The sequence below is a fragment of the Scomber scombrus genome, chromosome 7 (assembly GCF_963691925.1).
Source record: "Scomber scombrus chromosome 7, fScoSco1.1, whole genome shotgun sequence".
Lineage (NCBI taxonomy): Eukaryota > Metazoa > Chordata > Actinopteri > Scombriformes > Scombridae > Scomber > Scomber scombrus.
Window position 1 is genome coordinate 20,661,321 of NC_084976.1, and position 23,548 is coordinate 20,684,868.

The window sequence follows — 23,548 nt, forward strand, 5'->3', positions numbered from 1 at the left end:
AGTAGAATTTATGGCAGAGCTGTTGTATTGCATTGCATTAGATTACACAGGTGTACCTAATCCTAATGAAGTGGCCGGTGACTGTAAATATGTATTTTGCCATCACCCTGGGTAAGTAAGTAGCCTAGTATTTTTACTTTGCTGTATTGGTACTTTTATTTAAGAAAAAGATTATAAATATATTTTACTTATGGGTGACTTGCCTGCTGTAACACTTCAGTTTTGGGACCAATAAAGTACTCTATATACTGATCATACTGTATAAATGCATCTTTTTCATCACTCTGGACACTTGCCGCTCTTTTGAATTACAAACATCCTCAGAGTTATGTGTACTGCAATCCTATTGGTTGATGAAGTGACCCTCATAGCCAATCAGAGCAAGGCTTGTATAACATGTAGAAAAAAGCTGAAGTTGCTGACTGTCCTACTTCCTCGACCAGTAATGTCTGATTGCGGTGAGTAATGTTGAAATAATTTTATTAATTTTATGTGAGGGGTTACTTTTTTTTTTAGGAGAAAGTACGCATCTTTCACATGTATATCAGTGTGTGTATGTGTGTGTGTGTGTGTGTGTTGACGGAGGATTTCAACGGGGGGAGACAGCTAATCTTAGTTTTTCGTCTGTCGCCGCCATTATACCACCGAAGAAGCGTATCCCGCCCTCCTTCTTCGGGTCTTTTTCTTCTTCTTCTCCTTGGTCGCAGAAAGTAAGCAGCACTGGTCCAAGCGGTAAAAGCATTGAGGGGATTATTTGCAAGCTAATTTGGCTGCGACGCCCGCTTTCAAGCAGTCATATGGCAGGTTGTATTAGCAGTCTGACCTAGCAGAGGAGCTAGCTGCCAACCACGCCGAGGACACGTTAGCCATATTGTCAGAAAGATGGCCATCATTATATGTTAGCGACACAACACCGGTCAGAGATGGTAGGAGCCTGCTGCTAGTCATAGCTGCTTTTAGCAGCAGAGGAATCATACCTGCAGTAAAACTGTCACAGGAGCTAACAGGAGCTAGCAATTGACTGTATGAATTAGTATTTTTCTGTTTCCCCTGAGCTGACATCTAGCTGATCCTGCATCATTCATGTCAGAGAAATGCATTACATACAACCAATAAATTCACATGACCTGCTCTTAAAACCATATCACAGGAAGTGAAATTACACCTGGATGCACATCACATCTGATCAATTACTGCCAGACTGAAGTGAAGTGAAGCAGTCCTGCACACAAAGACCATCTGTGCCTGACAGTATAGTTTCAACATAGACATAAACACACACCTCTCATTAAACCATTATCCCAACAGGGGGCAGTGGGGCATTATTGTTGTTATAAGTATTATGGTATAGTTTGTTAATTAATTAATACATAATACTTTCATATTTTATATTTTAGTGTATATGATAGAGCCCGACAGATACTGGATTTTTGGGGCCGATACCAATACAGTACAAAAAATTATGATATCGATATATTGGACCAATGTTATGTATACAGTATATATAGAAATGTGGTTATCAAAGACTCCTGACAGAGATATGTAATCGATATTGATATACTACAGTTTAACAATAAACTTGTTTATTTATTGTATAAAATTATACCAGTGCTGAAACAGTAAAAACATAGCTGGGTTTTACACCACTTTAAAAATTGATTGAACATATTTAATAATTATAATTAGCAATGAATAAGAAACACAGGGCTAAAAAACAACATACATATATTAAACTTGAATTAAGAAAAAGGACAATCGATATATCTGTGATAGGTCAATATCGGCTATCGGTCAGCCTCTAGTTTTTCTTTTGCCTTTTTCACCTCTTTGTTTTTCTATTTTTGATTAGATTTATTTGGGGTGCCTGCTGTATATGTCTGGGTATTGCTTGAAAATAATGACACCAGTACCAATCGAGGTACCGTCAAGTGATACCAATACCAGAATTGAGTCATGTGAATAGAAGCATTATATTGCATAAAATGTCACCACTCCTCCACATCTAAATAGAGTTTTACACAAATGCATTTTGAAAGTCTTCAAATTATTAATATTTAATGCTTGCTTTGATTGGCTGTGAGCAAGTCCACAAAAATAGTCATATTTTCTATCTCTGTGCAAAAAGGATTGATTGCTGTAGCATTTTAACTTCCTTTTTGGGATGAAATATCTATCTATCTATCTATCTATCTATCTATCTATCTATCTATCTATCTATCTATCTATCTATCTATCTATCTATCTATCTATCTATTTGAATTTAAATCAGCAAATCCCAAAAACACATATAAACTAACAACATTGAGCCTAGTAACAAGTATTGTCTGTGTAGAAAATAAATGATTCATTATAGCTTACTCATCTGTGCCATACACATCCATTGAGGTCTACAAACTTTTTTTTTTTTTTTTAACATGTCAATGCGCCACACCGTTGTGCTGAGTGTGTGTTCTTCATTACAATTAACACGGGCACTGTAGTCCTGTAATGAATTCTTCACCGCCCCGCTGCTGCGAATACTCTCTCAATCACCAAAATCTGCAGCTGAAAATTATCCACAACAAATACACTGTTTACTCTTGTTTGAGTAACATTTGGTAAAACCTGCAGTGCTCTGCTGTGGTATCAAATTACTGTTTTTGGCAAGGTGCCTTTTTAAAAAAAAAAAATGAAGCTGTATATCTGTGACCTGTTTTCTCAAAGATTTACATTCTTTGGTGGGAACAAATGGGCTGAGTTCCACAGACAGTTTAAAAAGACGCACTAATAGCTTTGTTAATTTGGCCTTTCCATGGGATTTATTGACAGTAACAAAATATAGAATATTGCCTGTTCTCTTAAATTGTAGCCTTGTCTGCCATTTAAAATTGACTAGTTTATAGATGGTATATCACATTTATGTCTTTTTCTTGTATTGATCAATTACTTTTCCCATCAGTGAGCTCTCTGATTTGTACATTTGTTTTAAAGTAGAGCTTTGTTGTTGCAAAATGAGGTCTGAGCGGTGTCCAGAGAGACCGTGGCATTGCAGAGATTTTGTTTTGATTATAGTTACATTCAGCAGCAGCAGCAGCAGCACACGCAAGACTGCTCTTCCAGTGGGTCCAATTACTGCACAACATTTAATTGATGTTCGAGCTAAACGTCAGCTTGGCCTATGAAAATGGCAGAGACAGTGAGGGACTTGGCAAGGTCTGTACCTGAGCAGCAACCTGCATGGTCAAAATAACAATTAGCCCAGGCTTGGCGCATGGTGAGTCATCTCGGCAACCTCAGAGTTAGCCTCCTGGCACTTGTGTCCAAGCTGTTGTCTTGATAAAATATGCAGGCGCTTCTTTTCATCAGGAGAGGGCAATGTTCACAACCCTCTGTGTAATGTTCACTAACTCCAAATGTAATGCACCGGTGGGTAGGCATCTGTACAAGGCTCACGTTGTGATATTACTTTCATATTCAGAGCATGCTGAGTTTTGTGAACTGTTGCACCTTTTATCTAAATCAGTTTTGCATTGCTGCGTTTCTTATGAAATGTTTTTTTATTTTTATTCTAATCCCCTGGCAGCCATGGAGAGTTCGTCGGTGTACATGTGCTTCCCCTGCTACCAGGAGTTCAACACTCTGGAGGAGGTACTCAAGCACCAGTTGACTTGCACTGCTGAGGATGACCAGCCACCAGACACATCTGGAGCCACTCCTGTCACTGTTCCACTGCTACAGACAGAGGTAAATACTGGCAAAGCCACCAGTGTCCTCTCTGTATAATGTGATGTGCAGTTGTTCGATTTTTAGATGGGGAATAGAGAGGAAGAAACATCAGTAATGTGACAGTGTGGCCTGAAATGACCAGATGTGTGATCCCATAAAAACTTCAAAATCAGATGTGAGAACGACATTGAAGTGACGAGTAACTTCAGTCATAAACTGGTAATGCTCTGCTGTTCATCATAGTAATAGTGACTTTGACCAGGGCACTTAACATTGAGTTGTTTGCAATGATTTACTGATGAATATCAAGGCGTTGTATATCTGATTAAGGTGTTTGCTGCTGTAGTAATTTTAATCATAGACTAGCCAGCAGGTGTTTTTGATGTTACATAGTAATAGTGATTATAGGGGAAAATTTGATTATAATATAAATAGTTTATTGTTGTGGTGTAATTTTATTTATTTCCTATTTTATATTTAAATAGGTAAAAGTCTCATTGACATTGAAATCTCCTTTTTTATGAGAGACCTGGCCAAGAAGCCAGCATTAAACCACTGTTGGAACAATAAATTCAAACGTAAAGTCAGGCTAAGACATCCGTCACACTACAGAAGAGGATAGATAATATCCAGGTAAAGGATAGATACACAGTTTTTCAAGTCTGTCTTAAAACAACAGTCTGGTACTGAAAGAGGCTTTCCTTGCATTCTTCTTGTTCATACTGACTATTAAAAGATCTATAGTCTGTAGTTTAAAATGTAATTGGTTCCTTAAATGGTGCAGTAGATGTAGAGATCCTGACATAAACCTGTATTATTTAGGCTGAATTCTCCCTCTCTGTTTGCACCACAGCACATACATGTGCACATATTACACTGTTATTAAGTGATTAAGTCCTTGTACAAATGCTTCTGACAAACCCCTAACTTTTACCCTGATAAACAGGGAAAGACTGTGATGTAAGGTTGACATGTAATCCAGCTGGTTTTCTAAGTACTTAAGTGCTACCTGGAACTGCTTTCTGTAATGGCAAAATAGCAAATTAGCACGTTGTTTATCAGAGTAATGAGTCACTAGTGAGCCAAACAGGTGTAACAGGCAAGATGTGGCTGTGCAAAAGCTGAACTGATTATGAATGAACGCTCACCGTATTACTGTTCAGATTTCATATTTTGTAAAATTACTGGTTGGCCTTTTTTCTGGAGGGGGCGGCTTTTATCATTTATTGGATGGACGAGGAAAGATTGGGAGCAGGAGGGAATGACATGCGATAAAGGTCGAAGGACAGATTGAGGTCCAGGATGCTACGGTTACATGGTATCCGCAGAGGCCAGCTGAATCACCAGAATGCTCCTCATGCTCCAGTAATAATGAACAATTTGTCTCCAAAAGGAAAAAATGTGTTTTTTTGTGACAAGCCTACCTTTTTTGTTTCAATGGTTAAGCTCTACAATCCATGCCATTTTCAGTGTTTTCCCTCTGTGTGCTAAATGTATGCTTCTGTATGTAAATTTAGTTGTATTTTTTATTGTTTGGCTCATGGTGAATTTGAGAAGCCTGTGGATTTTTACATAATGCATTGTAATCAGCATTTTTTACGTTATGTGTCCTGTTTGCAATATACCCTTCTGGGATGCATTTCATCAAAATGCTGAGTTCTATTAATTCAGAGTTCTGCGAAGACACTCTCTGAATTGCAGAGTTTGAAAGTTGTATAATAGGGTGAGTTATTCCATTTAACTTTGACATATTGAGCTGAGTCTTGGTGCAGCTGGCACTTTTTTCTCCTGCCTTTCCCTTGACAGCTTCAGAAAGCCCTCAGGGTTAAAAGCAGTCATTGGCCCTCGTTTAGCAGTAGGGCATGGCTGTCTGAGCTTGTGCCCAGACTCCCATTCTTACAGTCTTCAACACGAGTCCATAAAGCACGGTGACACTCGTGATAGACAGATTGCATTGTGAATCGCCAGTGGGAAGATGAGCACGAGAAATGCATCAGTCAGTGTCGCCCTTTCTCCTGACGGATCGCTCATTGGCCTTCTCATAGATGAATCAACTGGAGAAACACTATAAAACCTGGGTACCTTATGGCTCTTTTACCCCCCTTTTTTTCCATAAGCTAGTTTTTTGAAAGCCACCCTGCTTCATTAGCATTCATTATTCAAAATGTCCATAATTTCTGTGAACAACGTTATGTGACGTTTCTGTAAAACAATGCCTCTTTGTGTCTTAAGTTGAGGTAGAAAGCTCTTCGGCAGATGTTTCCACATTTTTTAGTATTTAAATTCAGGGGACCACAGTTGTAGGACGGTGGGTTGCTAGGAAAATGTAACACCAGGTTGTGTTTATGTGTGCTTTGTATATGTCTCCTATGTGAAAATGATCAAGTATTAAAGGAGCATGTTGCATAAAGGTGCCCTCAATATGTTCAGTTAATCATTTCAACATGTCACACTTGGCCTTTTTGGTGATTTGGTTTATCACAAGTGCCTCCTTGTTCTGATCAAACAAATTCAGTCCTTCTGATTTTCCATATTTGACTGAAGTGTGAATCATCTGCTGTATCTGCAGAGCTGTCAATTTCAAACATGTGCTTTTCACATATGGCTCCATTAGAGGCTCTCAAATAATAATATAGTTAGTGGATATTCAGATTCACACAGGCTGTTGTCTAAAAACTGAAATCCTTTATTATATTTTAATAAATTATAATATGTCAAATGCTGTTAGACATTAAGACTGACATATTATCTGTAGATTGATGCACATGTGCTGTTGTTCAGTCTCTGTGGCTTTCTACCTTTCTAGCTGATAATGCCAAGATAAACTCCAGCTTCGACACCACTCAACAACATATTCAAGCAAAAATAATTTCAGGTACTCAACATGCAGCTAGCTGGATGTTTTTAGATAACCAAAAATTCACTAAACTATTCACAGATGCTGTTTAATGAGTTACTCAGTTCAACCTTGTGCACTTATCAGCCAGGTGTGAAAGTGAAAAATATCTTTCTCTTTATTTAGAAGAGACTGTTCACAGTGCCTGAAACTTATCTTTTGTGCATATTTTGACAGAATAAAATGATTATATTTTTTATAAAAAATGATGGAAACGTTATCAGGTCTTTTGAGTGGTTTTGAAATGTAAACTTGCAAGAACGTTTATGGATTACAGTGCATGTGCATAGATAATGCTTGAATAAAAGAATAAAGAAAGTGTCCTCCAGATCTTGTCCTTTGATGGCTAGATAGTATAAAAATAATTTTATCTCTATATATGTTCTCAATTATGTGGCGCTGAAGTACAGAATATAAAAAAACCTTCGTAGCATTCCTGTTGGGTTCAAAACATTGATCTTGATCTTGACTGATCTTCACTTTCTTCTCCTTTTACAGGCTTGAGTGATGTTAACACAAAGGTGGTTATTCAGAACATGCTTTAGATCCAACAAATTTATATTTTACACATTTTAATAAAAAAATATGCCCTTTGTTGGTAAGGAATTCATTGTGCTCATCAAAGAAGAGGGTTAGGGTTAGGGTTATCTGTATCCGGTGATATCACAGAGTATTTTACAGGGGTTTGTTTATGAGCACAAAAAATAAATACATGTCCAGGAGATCATCAGCTGTGACCCCCTGAATTTTTAACTGCTTACAGGATAAAAAAATGAGCAAAACGCCAGTGTATAACAACATAAGAATGCAAGCTGTGCAGTATTCTTAAATGGTTATAGCCTCTTTCAAATTATTGTACCAACCTGAGTTTGTTTGTAGAAAAACGAATGAAATGAAAAGTGTAAAATAAATCAGAATGCTATAACAATAGCTCACACATCATTCCTGTATGTAAGACATGCTGAATTGGCTTGATCTAGGCAGTTTCAGATGTGTGACCTTGATGTCCTGTTTTCATCATCCAAATGGATGGAAAGAGCAAATGTAAACCCACTGGAGTGACCCATTCAACCCTGAAAGGCCTTTGATAGTTATCAGCCAGGCTGAGGCCTTATCTTGGCTGTCTGGCACGCTCAGGGGAACCTTGGCACAAAACACATGCTGCCCTAATTGACCTCAATACACCGATATTGAAATCTCATCCTTCATATGTCAGAAAGAATTAAATGAAATAAAAAAACTGCAGGTTAAAGTGACTTTAAACAGCTGTTGTATCTGACCAGTAATGTCTTTATACACAGAAACACACAATTTAATTTTGTCTCTTTTTTTCTTTTGTGCCTTTGCAGCAACAAGTATTAAATATATCAAGGACAGATGCATTCCCAGAGACTGAAATACAATTAGGAGAGTCCTTGGTGCAGCAGGTTGAGTGTGAGCCGAGTGGCAGTGAGGAGGCTGCTGTCGGTGTAAATACATCAGATCAGCCCAGAATCCTCTACCAGTGTGGGGACTGTGATGAACTATTTAAAAGCCTGGACCTCTGGCAGCAACACCGTAAAGAAGGGATATGTCAGCATGCTGCTTCTGGGGACAAGTCAAATCCTGATTCACAACCTGAGCTAGAAATCCCCTTAGTACAGAGCTCAACTTCAACTTTAAATCCAGATGAGTGCACTTTCTCAGAGGGTGATGCGAGCAGAAATCTTCAGCCTGAACCAGTGGAGGAACCTGCAGTAGAGGAAGAGGAGCAGCAGGTTGCAGAGGGGGCTTCAGCTCAGACTTCTGATCCTGCTGTTTCTGAGGTAGTAGCTCCGACCTCTAATCAAGAAGATTTGTCTCCCAGGAGGAGAGGGGCTAACAAAAAGCCTAAACCTGAACCGGTGCTCCTGTGTGTGGACTGTGGTTCATGCTTCGGCCTTGTGTCTGAACTTGTTTCCCACCGCAAGACCCAACACGGCTTTGAGGAAGCCCTGCACCGTTGCTCTGTGTGTGGGGAGAGTTTTTTAAACACTACCCTCTTCCTCTACCACCGCAAACAACACAGGCAGAAAGGTGAGGAAAAAGTGACAGCAGGTCCTGAAGTGACAGAGGAGGTTTTCGTTCAGAATAATGGGACTGATGAGCAGAGGCAGGACGCCGCTCCCTCCGCCACCAGCTCCACCTCCACTTTTACACAGCCGGAGTTGTTCATGTGCACTCAGTGTGGGGAGAGCTTCAGCGGTGGGGCAGGGCTGGTCACACATCGTACGGAGAAGCATAGTCTGCAGGAACCGCTTCACAGTTGCTCCCATTGTAACGAGAGCTTCATGAACACCACCCAGTACTTGTACCACCTCCGGGAGCACCGCTTCACATCAGGGACAGGGGTGACGGATGGAGCTGAGACTGGTGATGAAACAACCGCCGCGAATCCTCAGGATACTCCACAGAGCTCAAAGCGGCTTCTTTCCTCACCTGCCTCTGCCAGTCAATCGGGTTCACCTTTACCTAAGAGGAGTAAGCCATCTTTCAGGATTCTGAGCGGTGGTAATGCACTCAAAGGTAAGTGGAAGCAATTATTTTAAAGTCTTTCTTGGGAAAAATGTGTCATTTGTTGCAGCACATTTTGGTTCTTAATGAGCTGTTTTTTTTAATTTTGTCAGGAAACAAGGGTTCAGGCATCAAAGAGGAGTCAGAGGGCAGCACTGCAGTAGACTCGGACACCACCAACCTCCCTCCTCCTACCAAGCTGCTGCAGGACTGGGCCCGCACACCTCTACCCCATGTTTGCCCCTACTGTGGCAAAACCTTCACACGACGCGTCTTCCTCCGCACTCATGTCTACAGCCACACTGGAGAAAAGCTCTTCACGTGCAAGGTGCCAATCAAAAATGAAATGAAAAATGTGTCTTTTCCACAGGGGGAGGAATAATTTGCTTTGATGTAAATGTCATTTATGTCATGTAGCTGGCATTGAAAAGATGATGTAATGCTTTGAAGTGGGATAGGTATGAGACAGACATAATTTTAACCTCCAACCTCATTATATTCGACACATTCTCCAGCGTTTTTGTTCAGTGGAATTTGTTTCATTTCACCTTTTTTTATAAGAGGCACTTAAAACAGTTGTCAATATGACTGTGGCACTAATCCATATTATTGTTGTTGTGAAGGTGTGCACGAAGTCCTTCACTAACTCTCAGAGCCTGCTGCGCCACAGCATGAACCACACGAGCTCCAGGCCCTACAGCTGTGAGGTGTGTGGCAAGAACTTCTCGCAGGCAGCCACCCTGAAGAGACACCAACGTATTCACATGTCCGCACACCCTCGGCGCAAACGTGGACGCAAACCGGTACAGTTTTTGCCATTTTCTATTTGTAAAAATAGTTCTTGAAATTGAATGGTTCAATTTCAAATTGCATATATAAATTTAAACAAAAAAAAGATCTGCATTAAATTAACATGTTCAAATGATTCTGAGAGATTTTGTTATTTTGTTACTAGGTGTCACACTTTTAAAATAGCAGGTATTGAGTATGGATTGGACTATAGTGGCTTATTTTTAAAGTAAAATCCTTGAACATCAGCTTTTCTTTAAAAAAAAATTGCTTTTTTTGTAGAGAACTTGCTGTGAAATCATTTTTTATTGTCCTTGACTGTGTCCCTTAATGCAGGTGTGTAGTCTGGACAACGAGGGAGCTGCTCATCTCTACCCTTGTCCTAACTGCCCCTCACGGTTTAACACGGAGGATCAGCTCAACCATCACAAGTAATAACATGATAACAGTAACACTTTGGTAGCATTGTTCATTCAGTATTCTTCATTTGCAAGAGTGTGCGTGCAAACAACACATCTACCAACACTCATTAAATGCTGTATTTCCATGTAGACCGGAGATAGACTTTATTCAATTAACTCCAACCCTGTTTATTGTGTAAATACGTTTAGAATTACAGTTCCAAACTGAACTGAGGATGGGATTTAGATAACCTTCCTCTCCCTAGCCAGGAGCTGTAGTAGCTGAGCCGTGTCCGACTACTGAGCAAGACCTTTAAGCTGTGTTATGAACACACTGGCTGAGATGTCTGGGTGCCCTTGAGCCTTAGCCACATATGATTGACAGACAGAGTCCGAGCAAATTAAGATGATAACGATAACAATCCAAGACGAGGGAATAGCCCAGTCCTGTCCTACATGGTTAAACAGTAGGGAGAGGATTTACAGAGTGTATGTCTGCATTATTTTGGTTTTGGCTGCAGATGTTAAAGAAAACGGACTATAAGGTTAAAGTGCGAGCTTTCAGCTTTAACTGTGAACAGTGTAAAAACTGTAAGTGTAGAAATTCCTCTTTATACCAGCAGGACAGTAATCCTGAGGTCCATGTGAACACTTAACTTCTATCTAAATGTCAGCACTTTAACTTCATATCAGAGCTTCAACAGAAAATTAAATTAAGTTAAACTATTTTGATAATCAAATTAATCATTTTTGTACTTTCTTTAAGCAATCGAGCTAAACATTTGTTGGTTTCAGCTGCTCAAATGTGAGGATTTAGAAGCTTTTTTGTGTCATACATGATAGTAAACCAAATATCCTTAGATTTTGAACTGTTAATCAGATAAAATGAGATATTTGAAGATGTCATCATGAGCTCTTAGAAATTGTAATGGCCATTTTTCACTATTTTCATATATTTTATAAACAAAATAATAAATTGGTTAATGGAGAAGCTACAGCTAAACTTACAACTTAATAGTCATAGTTTCATCCAGTGAGCTGCAAAAGGAAGAAGTTGTGGGAAGTTAAGAGGACAAAAAGCCTGATAGTTGTTTTTGACCAAACAGCTCCACAAATTATTGAACCAGACGAACTAAACTGGCAGAACCTTGAAGATTAATGAGGCAAATTAAGGCAAATTAGACAAATGACAAATATTAAAGAGCAACTGGGGCATTTGAAATTAAATTTTCACACACAAATCAACACAAGGTCATCCTGTTGTTTATTGTACTAACTGTTACGGGACTCTGATGTTTGAAGTGATGAAAAGGATGAGTGTAAAGAGACTTGTGGAAACTGAGGCAGAATACTTATGTCTGTAAAGCAGATGATCTGTTGAGTGTTTGATGGTTATTCATTCCTGTTTGTAAACGTAACTGCAATGAAACTATCAGGAAACTAAGTTCATTTCTCTTGTTTGTGCATTCAGCTATCACAGTATCTCTTTTTTAATTATTTGGGAAGCCTGAAACATAACCCCAATGAGTAGGGAGTTTTTTACACCTCCAGTAATTAAAAACCCTTGATATATTAAAGCAAGGGCCCCTAAAAGTCAAAGTTTAAGTACAGACTACACTTGGGATTGTCTTGTCATTTAGTGCCAAAGCTGTTGGCATGTTTGGGAATCAGTGGACCTTTGATTTTGGTTTCCTAGTTGAGAAAAAGATTCAGTGTATATCTACAGTATGTGCACTACTCTAATGGTCTGTTGCTACTCATTAAAGAACATCTGGCTGGAGGAGAGGTGACCCTGACTGAAACTCTTGATTCTTCCAGCTAACTCACGGTCAGCTGTCCCTGAAATATTGATTTTTATTGTCTGTTTAACAAGGAACAGACCCAGCCTGGCCTGCTACAGTATATGGGCCTTGAGAGGTCCTTGCACATCACCTCTACAGTCCTGTTTTACTTTGGGGTTAAGTATTGGGCTGCAAGTAATGATCAGTCACAATATTGTTATTTTCTCAATTAAATGTCTATCAAATGTCCCGAGAATCCCAGAGTCCAAGGTAACGTCAAGGCTCTGTGAGAAAAAGCAGCAAATCTTCATATTTGAGAAGCTGGAACCAACACATCTTTGACATTTTTGTTTGAAAAATGGTTGAAACAAGTAATTAATGATCAAAAAGGTGATAGTTGGTTAATTTTCTTTCAATCAACCAAACGGTTAATTGGATTAACTGTTGCAACTCTGGTTATGTACTGTCGCCGCTACATTACTGGTAGCAGTATAGATAATACATATATACTAGTGTATATTCAATGTTTAGTGGAGCATTTTGTTTCTTAAACGTAAACATCGGCTGTGTTTGTTCTGATTACGAGAACCAGTGTTTTCTTTTTACTTTGCATTTTCATCTTGTACATGCTGTGAATGCAGGTCTGATGCACCATTAGGTGAATACATCCTAACACTTCTCTCCTCCCCTAAGGCAACATCCAGCGTAACGTTATGCAATGGATAAATATAGTCTTTCATGTCCTAACTCTGACTCCTCCCGGTTTACTGCTGTTCTTTTATCTCCAGCCGTTATACACTCAGCTAATACCCCTTATTCAACCTGAAGCACAGCTAAGCACATACTTGATGGTAATCCTTGTATGAGTCGTATATATAGGGTGCCCCCCCCCCCCTATTTATTATGTTTTTATGTGTCTTTGAATTGGGGCATTTAAGTCTTCATTCTGGGAGTTATGTATGATTATTTAATTTAATTGTATGTATAAATATATAAGCTGTACATTTTCCTACCTTGAGGTGTAATTATTTTTGCAAGCTAAAACAAATTTTAAACTTAAATTATCACTGGTGCATACGATGTTAAATCATCTTCCTTTGGCCTGCACTTCTGTTAATATGTGTGTTTTTGTGTGTTTGAACAGACTGCTCCACACCAGCCACCCTTTCCCTTGCCCAGAATGTGGAGAGGCGTTCAAACGCAGGAAAGACCTCGACCTGCACTCGCTCACTCATCAAGGTCAGTTCAGGGGTCAGCCTACCGCGTTTTATGGAGCAGCCTGAAGCTAGCGGGAACAATATACAGAGGCCATCGGGCTGGGGTGTTCTCTGTCATTTTCTCTGACTTTTTTTATGTACTCCACTGTTTATGTCATATATCTTGCTGTAAATGTCGCATAATCTCGCATCCTTTCTCTATGTGCCTACTTCTCACCTGTCATTCATCTGTGTGACACATTGTGGACGGTTAAAGATGAAATGAGATGCACATCTGATTCATCCTACTCCGCCTCATTGTAGCAGGAACCAATTAGATATGATGCTGTTATTAGCACAACATGCAGTGAATTACTATTGATTAATGCAAAGTCTGCGATAAATGCTCCGATCAGCTCGCCTGGGTGGCCCATCTTATTTACAAACATACATCCATGTTATATGTGCATTGTTCCTCCGATGCATTAGGTCAATGACTTTCCATTGATTTCCGTCTTGTGGAATGGCGTAGGAGGGTGGAGGTAAATGAATTGGGTCAACATGTTGACACTTCATCTTAATCGGGGGGGGCGTTGGCACGGCAACCTTATTAGTTAAGCTTGAAGAGTCAGCGTGCAGCCAGGGTCAGAGGTACGTGTCTCCTCTGAGAGAGATGATTGAAGAGATTGATCCATTGATCAGTCCAGGGCCATTGGCTGAGATTGTCCTTATTAAAGGTTTAATTAGACGGTCCCAATGGGGAGCAGAGTGGATCGCCCCCACTGGGATAGACTGTACAGATGGTTAACAGATTGCAAGATGTTGGCGTGACGACCTATGGTCATACTGATGAACCATCAGTGTCAGCGATTTCCCTGCCAGATTTTCAAAAGCAACCCAGTGAGACTGTGGTTTGCTTTGCCAAAATTCAGCTCGGGCAGCGGCTGACTTGATCTGCAATGGGTAGGTGATTAATTGATTAAACGACTGATGGAAAATTAATTGACAACAATTTTGAGAATCATTTTCCAAGTCAAAAATACCAAATTTGTGTCTTCTAATTTAGCAGGTGTGTCAATATGTTGCTTTTCTCTGGTTTAAATTAAATATGATGTGCTTTCGAACTGTCGTTTGAGAGTAAGAAAATTTAACAGACCATTTTTTGAGATTTCATGACATTTTATAAATCAGTTTATTGAGAAAACAAACTGCAGATTTGTCAGTTTATAAAACTAATTGTCAGTTGCAGCTGTAAAACTAATGATCATTTTCATTATGATAAATATTATTTTTCTAGATAAACTGATAAAAATTTAATTTACTGGTTTTCTATAGACAAAATATTCAGGTTGCTTCAGATATCACTGCTTTCTTTATTAAATTTAAAATCTGTATACCTCACTGCATGGTGCGTTTTATGTAAATTAACAGGAAGTCAGTGATTGTTGTAGCACTAAAAATTAGTTAGCAGCCTACTTATGACTTAATGAATGTAATTGGAAACAGAAACGCTGAATTATATGACATTAACCAAGTACCTACATTTTATGTGGATCAGTCACATTTGGCTAATATTAAGTGTACTTAATAAGGTCATTGTCTGCCCTGACACTGATTCAGTGTATTGGACGAGTGAAAACCCTGAGAAATTCAGTACAACATCACATTTGAGAAGCAGAATCAAGCAAATCTTGTCTATTTTTGCTTTAATGATGAATTAATCATCAGAACTGTTAATAAATACATTTCCTGTCAATAAGACTAATCAACTAATCTGCCCGTTTCAGCTTTTATAACAACATGTGTAAATGTTTTACAATGTCTTTGTCCGTGTGTTTCCACTTTATTAACAACACATTTGACCACAGTCACATTCCTCCTGTGTTTGACATTGAAACACTGGCTGTATCTAAATTTTTGGGCACCATTGGCCATTGCCAGCCATTTCTGTATGTACCACCTGTCACTGCACGACCGTTGGCACGACATCTACCAATCTACCAACAAGCTCAAATCTGCCATTAGCTATTGGCAGGGCAGAGTTGTAGTACGGGTGCAGGGTAGGACCACCTGTCTAAAAACCTGATACTGTTCTCTTACAGACAAGCAGCCAGTGATGTGCCCCCACTGTTCATCCCAGTTTATCAACCAGTCAGTGCTGGAAATCCACATGCAGCGATGCCCTACCACAGATGAGGAGAAGAATGCCGGCCGTGGACGGGGCCAGGGCCGAGGGCGGAGCACTGGACAGGTTTGGAGCACAGAAAATGATAAAGAGCTTCTTTTTTCTTCTTACTTTTCAACCTTAAGATATTCAGACAGTGAGAGACTGCTGAGTCTGAAGTTTTTATCACAGAAGAATGAAGTACTCAGACCATGTGTTGAACCTTTATGAAATACTTTAGCAATTTATTTCCATATTTTTAAAGACTTTTTTGGCCTTTATTCTATCATATATTACAGCTGACAGTTGAGACCTGCAGGAAATGTGGAGATCAAGTGAAGGGGATGGCCTGTAACAAAGGTCCCCAGTCTGAATCAAACTGTGACATTGTGGTTACGTCACTGTGATACCATGAGGACATCAACCTTTTCTCTTTTCATTAATTGCCTCCTTCTTTCTGTATTCCCATCTCCTGACTCCTTACATCTCTTTTCCCTTCCTCCCTATCCCCCCCCTCAGATTGAGTGTGACCTATGCGGCCACCGTTGCATGACCCAGGAGGGCCTTGACCTCCATCGATTATCCCACACAGGCCAGACGCCTCTCAAGTGCCCAGTGAGGCCTTGCCGCCGCCGATTTACTTCCAACAGTGCCCTGGAGGAGCATGTGCTGGCCCATTTCCAAGGCACGCTCGGCAAGTCCAAAAACCGACCCCGCTTTCGCTGTGAAGTTTGCCACAAGGAATTTGCCTACAATTCTACCTTCATTGTTCATATGAGGACACATACTGATGAGAGGCCCTTTGAGGTGAGTTGAGTGAGTGTGTGTGTGTGTGTGTGTGTGTGTGTGTGTGTGTGTGTGTGTGTGTGTGTGTGTGTGTGTGTGTGTGTGTGTGTGTGTGTGTGTGTGTGTGTGTGTGTGTGTGTGTGTGTGTGTGTGTGTGTGTGTGTGTGTGTGTGTGTGTGTGTGTGTGTGTGTGTGTGTGTGTGTGCACTTACATGAAGAGAATTTCTTTCAGCCTTCTGAATCACATTTTGTCCCTTTTTTTTTATCCAAGACTTTCAAGCCTTTTAACACCTCTATTTCAAATTGAAATCGAGCGCTGCCTCACCCAGTTCACACCCGTTCATAACTGCGGCCATCTCTCTGGTTCCGGACGATGGCCATTTTTGCAGTGTATGTCCTGCGGGTGTTTCCTCCCTCCCTTTGTACCTGTGATTAATGACAGGGCTGAGTTAGGGCCTGTCAGCTCCCCTCTGTGCCTGTTACTATTCTGGGACTCTTCCCCTCTCTCTCTGCTGCTCTAGTGACGAGGCAGGACATCAACTATAGACCCACCGAAGCCCATCACAGCACGTTGGACTGTAGAAATTGATTTAATGTTTGTGGCTTTGCTTTGAGCCCTATCTATCAGGCATGCTAAAGATTAAGGTTCAAGAAGCATTGGTCCTTCAACACAGAGGCGGTTATGGTGATGAATTTTAATTAATTTTATTCATTCATTCATTTTAATTCAAATTTACCATAGGCATTCTTGGAAGGAACTCCTATATATAAAACCAAACTTAACAGGAAAGCTGATTTTATTAGTATGTCTTAGAGAGAGACTAAAACTGCAAAACTGAGATCAGGGATTATAGTTTCAATCTGAGTGTCCCCTGTCGCCATTCTTTAGTTGTGCTTCAGGTTTAATCAAGTATCTTCCAGTTCATTGTCTGCACTTAGGTGGGAGCAAGCAGAGAGCTAATATTAGAGTGGCAGGACAAGCCCTATTGTGGAATTGCTAATGTGATTACTTTAGAAACAGTTTAATTATTAATGGTTTGATGGTTAACATTTTTCTGTTGTCTACTGTGTAGCTTTAAGTTTCCCTTACACACTTGTGTGCTTTTTATTGCTTTGTATCTCTCTTTCCCCACACCCTGTTCTCCCTGCTCTTCCTGTACCACAGCCAGAAGTGCTGCCTCTGCAGAAAAATATAAAAAGTGGTCTCAGAAAATATTAATTGCAGTAGAGTTTGTGCTCTGGCACCATTGTTGCAAACTGAACTATACTTTTTCTTGCCATCTTCTTACCTCATATTTTGTCCTCTTCCCCATTCTCCTCCATCTCTCCACCAGTGCAACACATGTGGCAAACGCTTCCGCCAGCTGCCCCATCTGCAGGACCACGAGCGCATCCACAGTGGCCTGCGGCCTTTCTGCTGCTGGATTTGTGGAAAGAGTTTCAGCGTGGCTGCCCGTCTCACCGAACACGCCCGCACCCACAGTGGTGAGAAGCCCTACCCCTGTCCGCACTGCCCTGCTGCCTTCCGCTCTCGCTCCAACCTGGATAAACACATCCGACTGCACGGAGACCTGCCTCTCGAAAAGGTAGAAGAGGCGGCACATGCAGCTGAGGCAGCCCACGTCCAGAAGGTGCTGGAGGGGGCCAAGGTGCTGTCCTCTCTGCCTACAGAGGAGGTTGAGCCTGGCTCTGTGCAGACCATCTATGTACTGCAGGGGGGCGAAGGAGGTACTGAGACGGTCATGATCCCATCCGATCAGCTCAGTGGCATAGAGGGAGCCTCACAGGTTGTCATCCTGCCCTCCTCCGTTCTGGGAGCTCAGGGCATTACTGTTCCGACTATCACCATGGATGGCAATGAAATCACTATGGTGGAGGCGAGCCATTCACCACAGCATGCCATTGAGTTCATTGTGGAGGAGACTGTATGAATGCAGATGCACAAGGACAACACAGAGGAGAAGTATTGAGCATTTAGTTGAGAATGTAGACCGTTAATGGAGTGAAAAGTTTGATCTAAGGATATGCAGTTGTTTCCTGTATATAGATAATAGGTTTCTCAGCCAGTTTAACCTCAAGTTCCAGTTTGTGTAGTTGTACAATTTTACAACTTTCCTTGAGCTTAAAACAAATTTAATAACATTGTTGTGTCAGTGACCCTGGTGACTTAAACATTGACATAAAGATGACACATTCACGAGAAAGTTGTATTTCATTTGGATTGAAAAACATGTTGTAAAATTGGCCCGTGATTGTACAGAGACATCTGTTTTCAGCCCCTATTTATTAGGGGAAGACTGGTGGTGACCCATGATTCTGCTTTATAATAAAACACTTCAGCTTTCACATTTGTGCGCGTCCATCATTTTATAAGGTAGATGACATGAGGGCAGTGCTCCATCCCAGGAAATAGAATAGCTTTATAGGTCCTGCTGTAAATAGCCGCTTCTACCTTTTGACAAACAATATGAGGAGAGAAATTTACTGACTCACTCAGCAGCAGTGTTCAGCTTTTCAAACCGCTTTCTCTCGGTCACACACACACACACACACACACACACACACACACACACACACACACACACACACACTAATGTTAGTCGAGGGAAGAGTGAAGAATTGTGTTTATAGATCAACAGTATAATTTGTTGGACATTATGTTATTGATTGGTTTTGTGCTGTAATTAAATACAATAATAACAGAGATACAGCAAGATTTATGATGATTTAGCTGAAGTACAGCATTATGTTGTGGCAAGTGGTGTAATGAAATTATCCAGCACTTGCTGCATAGTTATCAAAAATAATGATCCTATTTGTGTCTGAATGGGAAGAGGCATAATATGATATAAGTTTTGCCAGCGCTGCAGTAGCCCATTATAGGCTTCTAAAGCGCAGTTTATGGCTGTCTCCCACCCAGTGATTGCTGACAGGGGGGTTTGAAACCACACACACGTGGAGGCACTCAGTCTTAGTTTGTTTTCATGTCATGGAGGGAGAAATGCTGATGATTGTGCAGAGAACTGAAATGGGGAAATGGCACCATTCATGCAGAGTGAGAAGCATATCTGGAAATAGAGAGCTCCTGAGGAGTGAAAAGAAAGCCAGAGCCAAGAATTTAGCTGCTTTTCATTGCTTTTCTGAGAGTCAACAGGCAACCAGTCGATAAATACATGTTTTTTCTCCCCCTTCCTAGCAAATCTTAAGAGCTGATATTCTGGTGGGGTGCCGTTTATCTTACTTGCTGCCTAACATTGCAGCAGAAAACACACACAAAGCAAGCATACGAACATGTAAGGAAATTGCAGATGCTGGAGGTGAAATCATGAAACTCGAATGCTGTAGGGAAGCAGTCTGATTGCAATATAATGGCTTTTTTGCTGTGCAGAAGACAGTATATTATTTTTCTTTGCAGCTCAAACTCAACCTGGTGATAGTTTCTTTTTGTTTTTTTGCACTGGGTTAGTGATCAGTACGGATGAACAAAAACAGATATTCCTCTACTGTTACAGAGAGCGAAGGGAAACAATTTAATGTAATTGAAATTTTGCTGAGTCTTAAACACAAAGTCACACATAAACATAATTTGTATGTTCTGTTATGATGTTTAGCTGACAGATCTGATTTTGTCTGGTGTTCTGATCTTATTCTGATGTTATTAAATGCCAAATATGGTGTGTAGTGTAGGCTACTAATTAAAAATGCATATTCCAACTGTTAATTTTGGGTTAGAGAGTGCGATAGCTATGGACAACCTAATTTCTGCTACCTCATTGTGAACACACAATAAAAGCAACGTGATCACAAAGAAATATAGAACAGTCAAGGAAGCAGCAATGTATAATAATAACAACGCAGATGCATAAAAACAGCATGCGCTTGATGCATAAAAATGATGCAGGATAAATGCAGGCAGGTTGACCTGTATGGTTATTTTTCAAAAACTCAATTGAATTGTTGAAATGTCACCTCACTCCATTATGTGTCCGTGTGTGTGTCATTTACAATCAAAAAATTAACACAAACAGTTTTGACAGCTAGTCACCTATCAAGGAGAATCTCAAACAGATTGACAACACAACTTTACTTTCACTGACAGGAGCTAGTGAGAAACAGTATTTGTTTTCATTCTGAGTATGCAAATATTCAGTGAAATGACAATACAATTAATCTTGAATCTTGAGATGTTTGGTCTTTAAAACAAATTTCCTTTGGAGGTGTTAAACACTAAAGGCCCTTTAAAAAAAAAATTAGCCTTCTGTGCACATGAATAATTTTTTTCCCACTGAAAACACACATTTGACTACACTTGCATGGCTAGTATAAAACTGAACCTTTCCTATGTTGCACCCCATTGATGAATAAACACATAAATCAATATTCTGTACAGTAAATGATTTATAAACACCCATGTAAACAGCTGAGAGGAATACAAATACTTGCTTTCATGTGCAAATATTTTTGCAATTATGTCTTTAAATTATTCATGACAATTATAGTGAGTAGAAGCAGGCAGAAAAAAAAGAGGGGAGGGGGGTTATCTCTGAATTCAACCAAATGGAATAATCCAGATGCATGGGGCCTAAAATAACCATTAGATTTAGTAATGTCCTTCGTTACCAGTGAAAACATGAGCACATGCACTAGGTGCTCTCACCCTGGGCATCCCTTTGATTTTCACATCTTTTTATATCATAAACACTAAAAATACCCAAGTGACCCTCAGGAGAGAATGTACATATTCAGCTCTCTCAGCAGTAAACTCGCTGACATCACAATGTCCCATGCAGGGGGGAGGACACCAGGAGCTCTGTTTTTGGCTTACACCTCCAGGTAAGAACTGGGATGAAGCAGCTATTAAGTGGAAATACACAGTTTAAACACATACAAGCTGCTTTACATTTTAATTGAATATCACAAACAATATTTTGACTGTCTTCACTGTGGCCTGTGTGAACCATGTTTTTCCCAACCTTTTTTTTTGTCAGATGACCCTGGGTATTATTTGTTAATGTTATACAAATTGTTATTGTTATTGCAGTATTTTTTTTAATATAATGTAATGTGTAATTTAATGTTTTGTTAACTTTTCATTCACACTATAACTACCTTGAGTGGCAGAAGATGGATGTTGCAGCTGTTTAACGTTAGCTTACCGTTAGCCATTCATTGCTTTCAACGCTAACTCGCTAACTTTAAACTTTGAGTCCGTTACTTTCAGCCATTTCAACTATTAGCTTATCTATTAATTTTAAGATAGCGTTAGTTAACAATCACTGTGTAAAAACATGTTTTTAAAATCAAATTGTAATTTTTTCAAACTAAGTTAGTTCAGTTAAGTTTCTCCACAACTGCAGAAGTAACCTGAGGATGCTAGTACCCCAGTTACTGAACCCCTTTTGGTGTAAACCATTTACATTCAATTAGAAATCACAACAATAAATTATATGAATGAATTATACTGTATCATACTCTACTTGTACTCCTGCCTTACTTTTAAATATAAACTCAATCTTATTCAATCGGCAGTGTGTGCTTCTACGACAAGGTACTGTAATACAGTACTGACCCGTTTGAAGGATACACTAAAAATATATCCTGGAGGTGTACTTGTATAGTTATATCATTTGAAATGAAAAATACAGATCTTCAGTAAACTCCATTCAGTAACTATAAATCCCACTAAACACTGAGTTCTCAGCAGAGCTTTGTTTGTTGTTGTTGTTTGTTTGTTCATGCTTTGTTGATGGCAAATTTAATGACATGTTGGCTAGTTGGAGATTCTGGGCAAAGCCTTGTTTCCAAGGAAACATGATGGAAATATCCAGTTTGCTGACACAGATTAGCATGGTTGTGAAAAAAGACAGAACATTTAACCATGGTAACATTTTAATTGAGTAAGATAACTTTGTGATATCTTTAGTGTGGCACATGCAACATGCAATTAAATTGGCATGTTTTGAGGACAGTGATGACAAAGCATCAAAAAACAAATTGTTCAAATAATTGGACAGTACAAAATAACAATAATGTGAACATTAACACACCATTAAGATTTATATTCATTCATTATAAATATACAGCATATTGTATCCATGTGTGTGTGTTTTATGTGTGTGCTGTGTGTAGGTCACTGTCCCTCAAGTTGTGGCATAATGATACACACTGTATAACAAGATATGCCCTGTCTCCGTCTCCTGTGTGTATTTTTAATATTGAGTATTCATGAAGCTCTTTGAAATCTGAAATGACAGAGTTGAACTTGTTAAAGTAAATGTTCCTTGTTTCATCGAATGTTTTACATTGTAGCACAAGTGCTACAATTTATTGTTATATTTATTTACAGTTATAAATCCATGCAAATCATGTCTCATAGAGTTAGATGTTGCAGAGAGGCAGCTGATGTAATAATAAACTTAGAAATAAACAATATTGGAATATATGAAGGAGTCAGTATAAATACAGCAAACACAGCATAAACTATCATGTTGCCATTAAAGGTCAAAAATCTTAGCGGTGAAAATCACACTGTAGTAATGCTACAGGAAAAGGAAAATGCAATAAATCATGTTAAGGTCAATGTACTATGCAGCTCTGCACAATATGTCCCTGCAAGAAATATTATACTGAGTTTTATGGGGAAACAGCCATGTTTTATTAACTTAAACTTATCCATACACTGCCATATAGTCTACATAACTACATAAATCTTGAATGATGTTGGTGACCTGGGTTGGGTATGTTTTTTAGCCAAAATAATGCATCCCTTACGTAGTTGTAGTAGCATTTTTAGACAGCATAAATACTGTAAAGCAGAACAGTTTTTTCGCTTTCTTGAATCAAAGCATCACCATCAGATTGATCTATTATTAATATCATCAAAAAATAATGTTACTCCATTATAGCAAACAGTGCTTTTTGCTGTTCTCTACAAGTGACATTACAGTAATTTATATACTATACTTCAGGTTTTCATCGTCACTGACGAACATTTCACTTCTTTTATGAAAATCTGTCTTAAAAAATAAAGTCAGAGTTAGATGCCGTGCAAAAACATGATGTAGTTCTTTGTGTTTGACTAAGTGAGCACACTTATGCAAACTTACTCAGTCGGCTACAGCTGACTTCCCAACTCTATTATCATATCGCAGTTATTAATGTATGATTGACCTATTTAAGTAATGGTATACATTTATCATTCTCTATGCCTTGTGATTACATATTTATTGCTTGTACATGCTTCCTCTCCACCCTCTGTCCTTCTCTTATTTTTTTCTTTTTCTCCTTTTTTTCTGTCT

The 23,548-nt window shown here is 39.4% G+C and overlaps 1 protein-coding gene across 1 annotated transcript; it reads left to right on the forward strand.

Moving 5' to 3' along the window:
• The first annotated feature begins 439 nt into the window (after window positions 1–439).
• znf574 (zinc finger protein 574) lies at window positions 440–18,585 on the forward strand. Its single transcript, XM_062422531.1, has 10 exons — window positions 440–458; window positions 3,563–3,723; window positions 7,951–9,145; window positions 9,247–9,461; window positions 9,757–9,936; window positions 10,259–10,353; window positions 13,249–13,343; window positions 15,403–15,551; window positions 15,984–16,271; window positions 17,585–18,585. Exons 1-10 carry the CDS (start codon window positions 446–448, stop codon window positions 18,179–18,181), a joined length of 2,988 nt encoding a protein of 995 aa, XP_062278515.1. The 5' UTR covers window positions 440–445; the 3' UTR covers window positions 18,182–18,585.
• The last annotated feature ends 4,963 nt before the right edge of the window (window positions 18,586–23,548 follow it).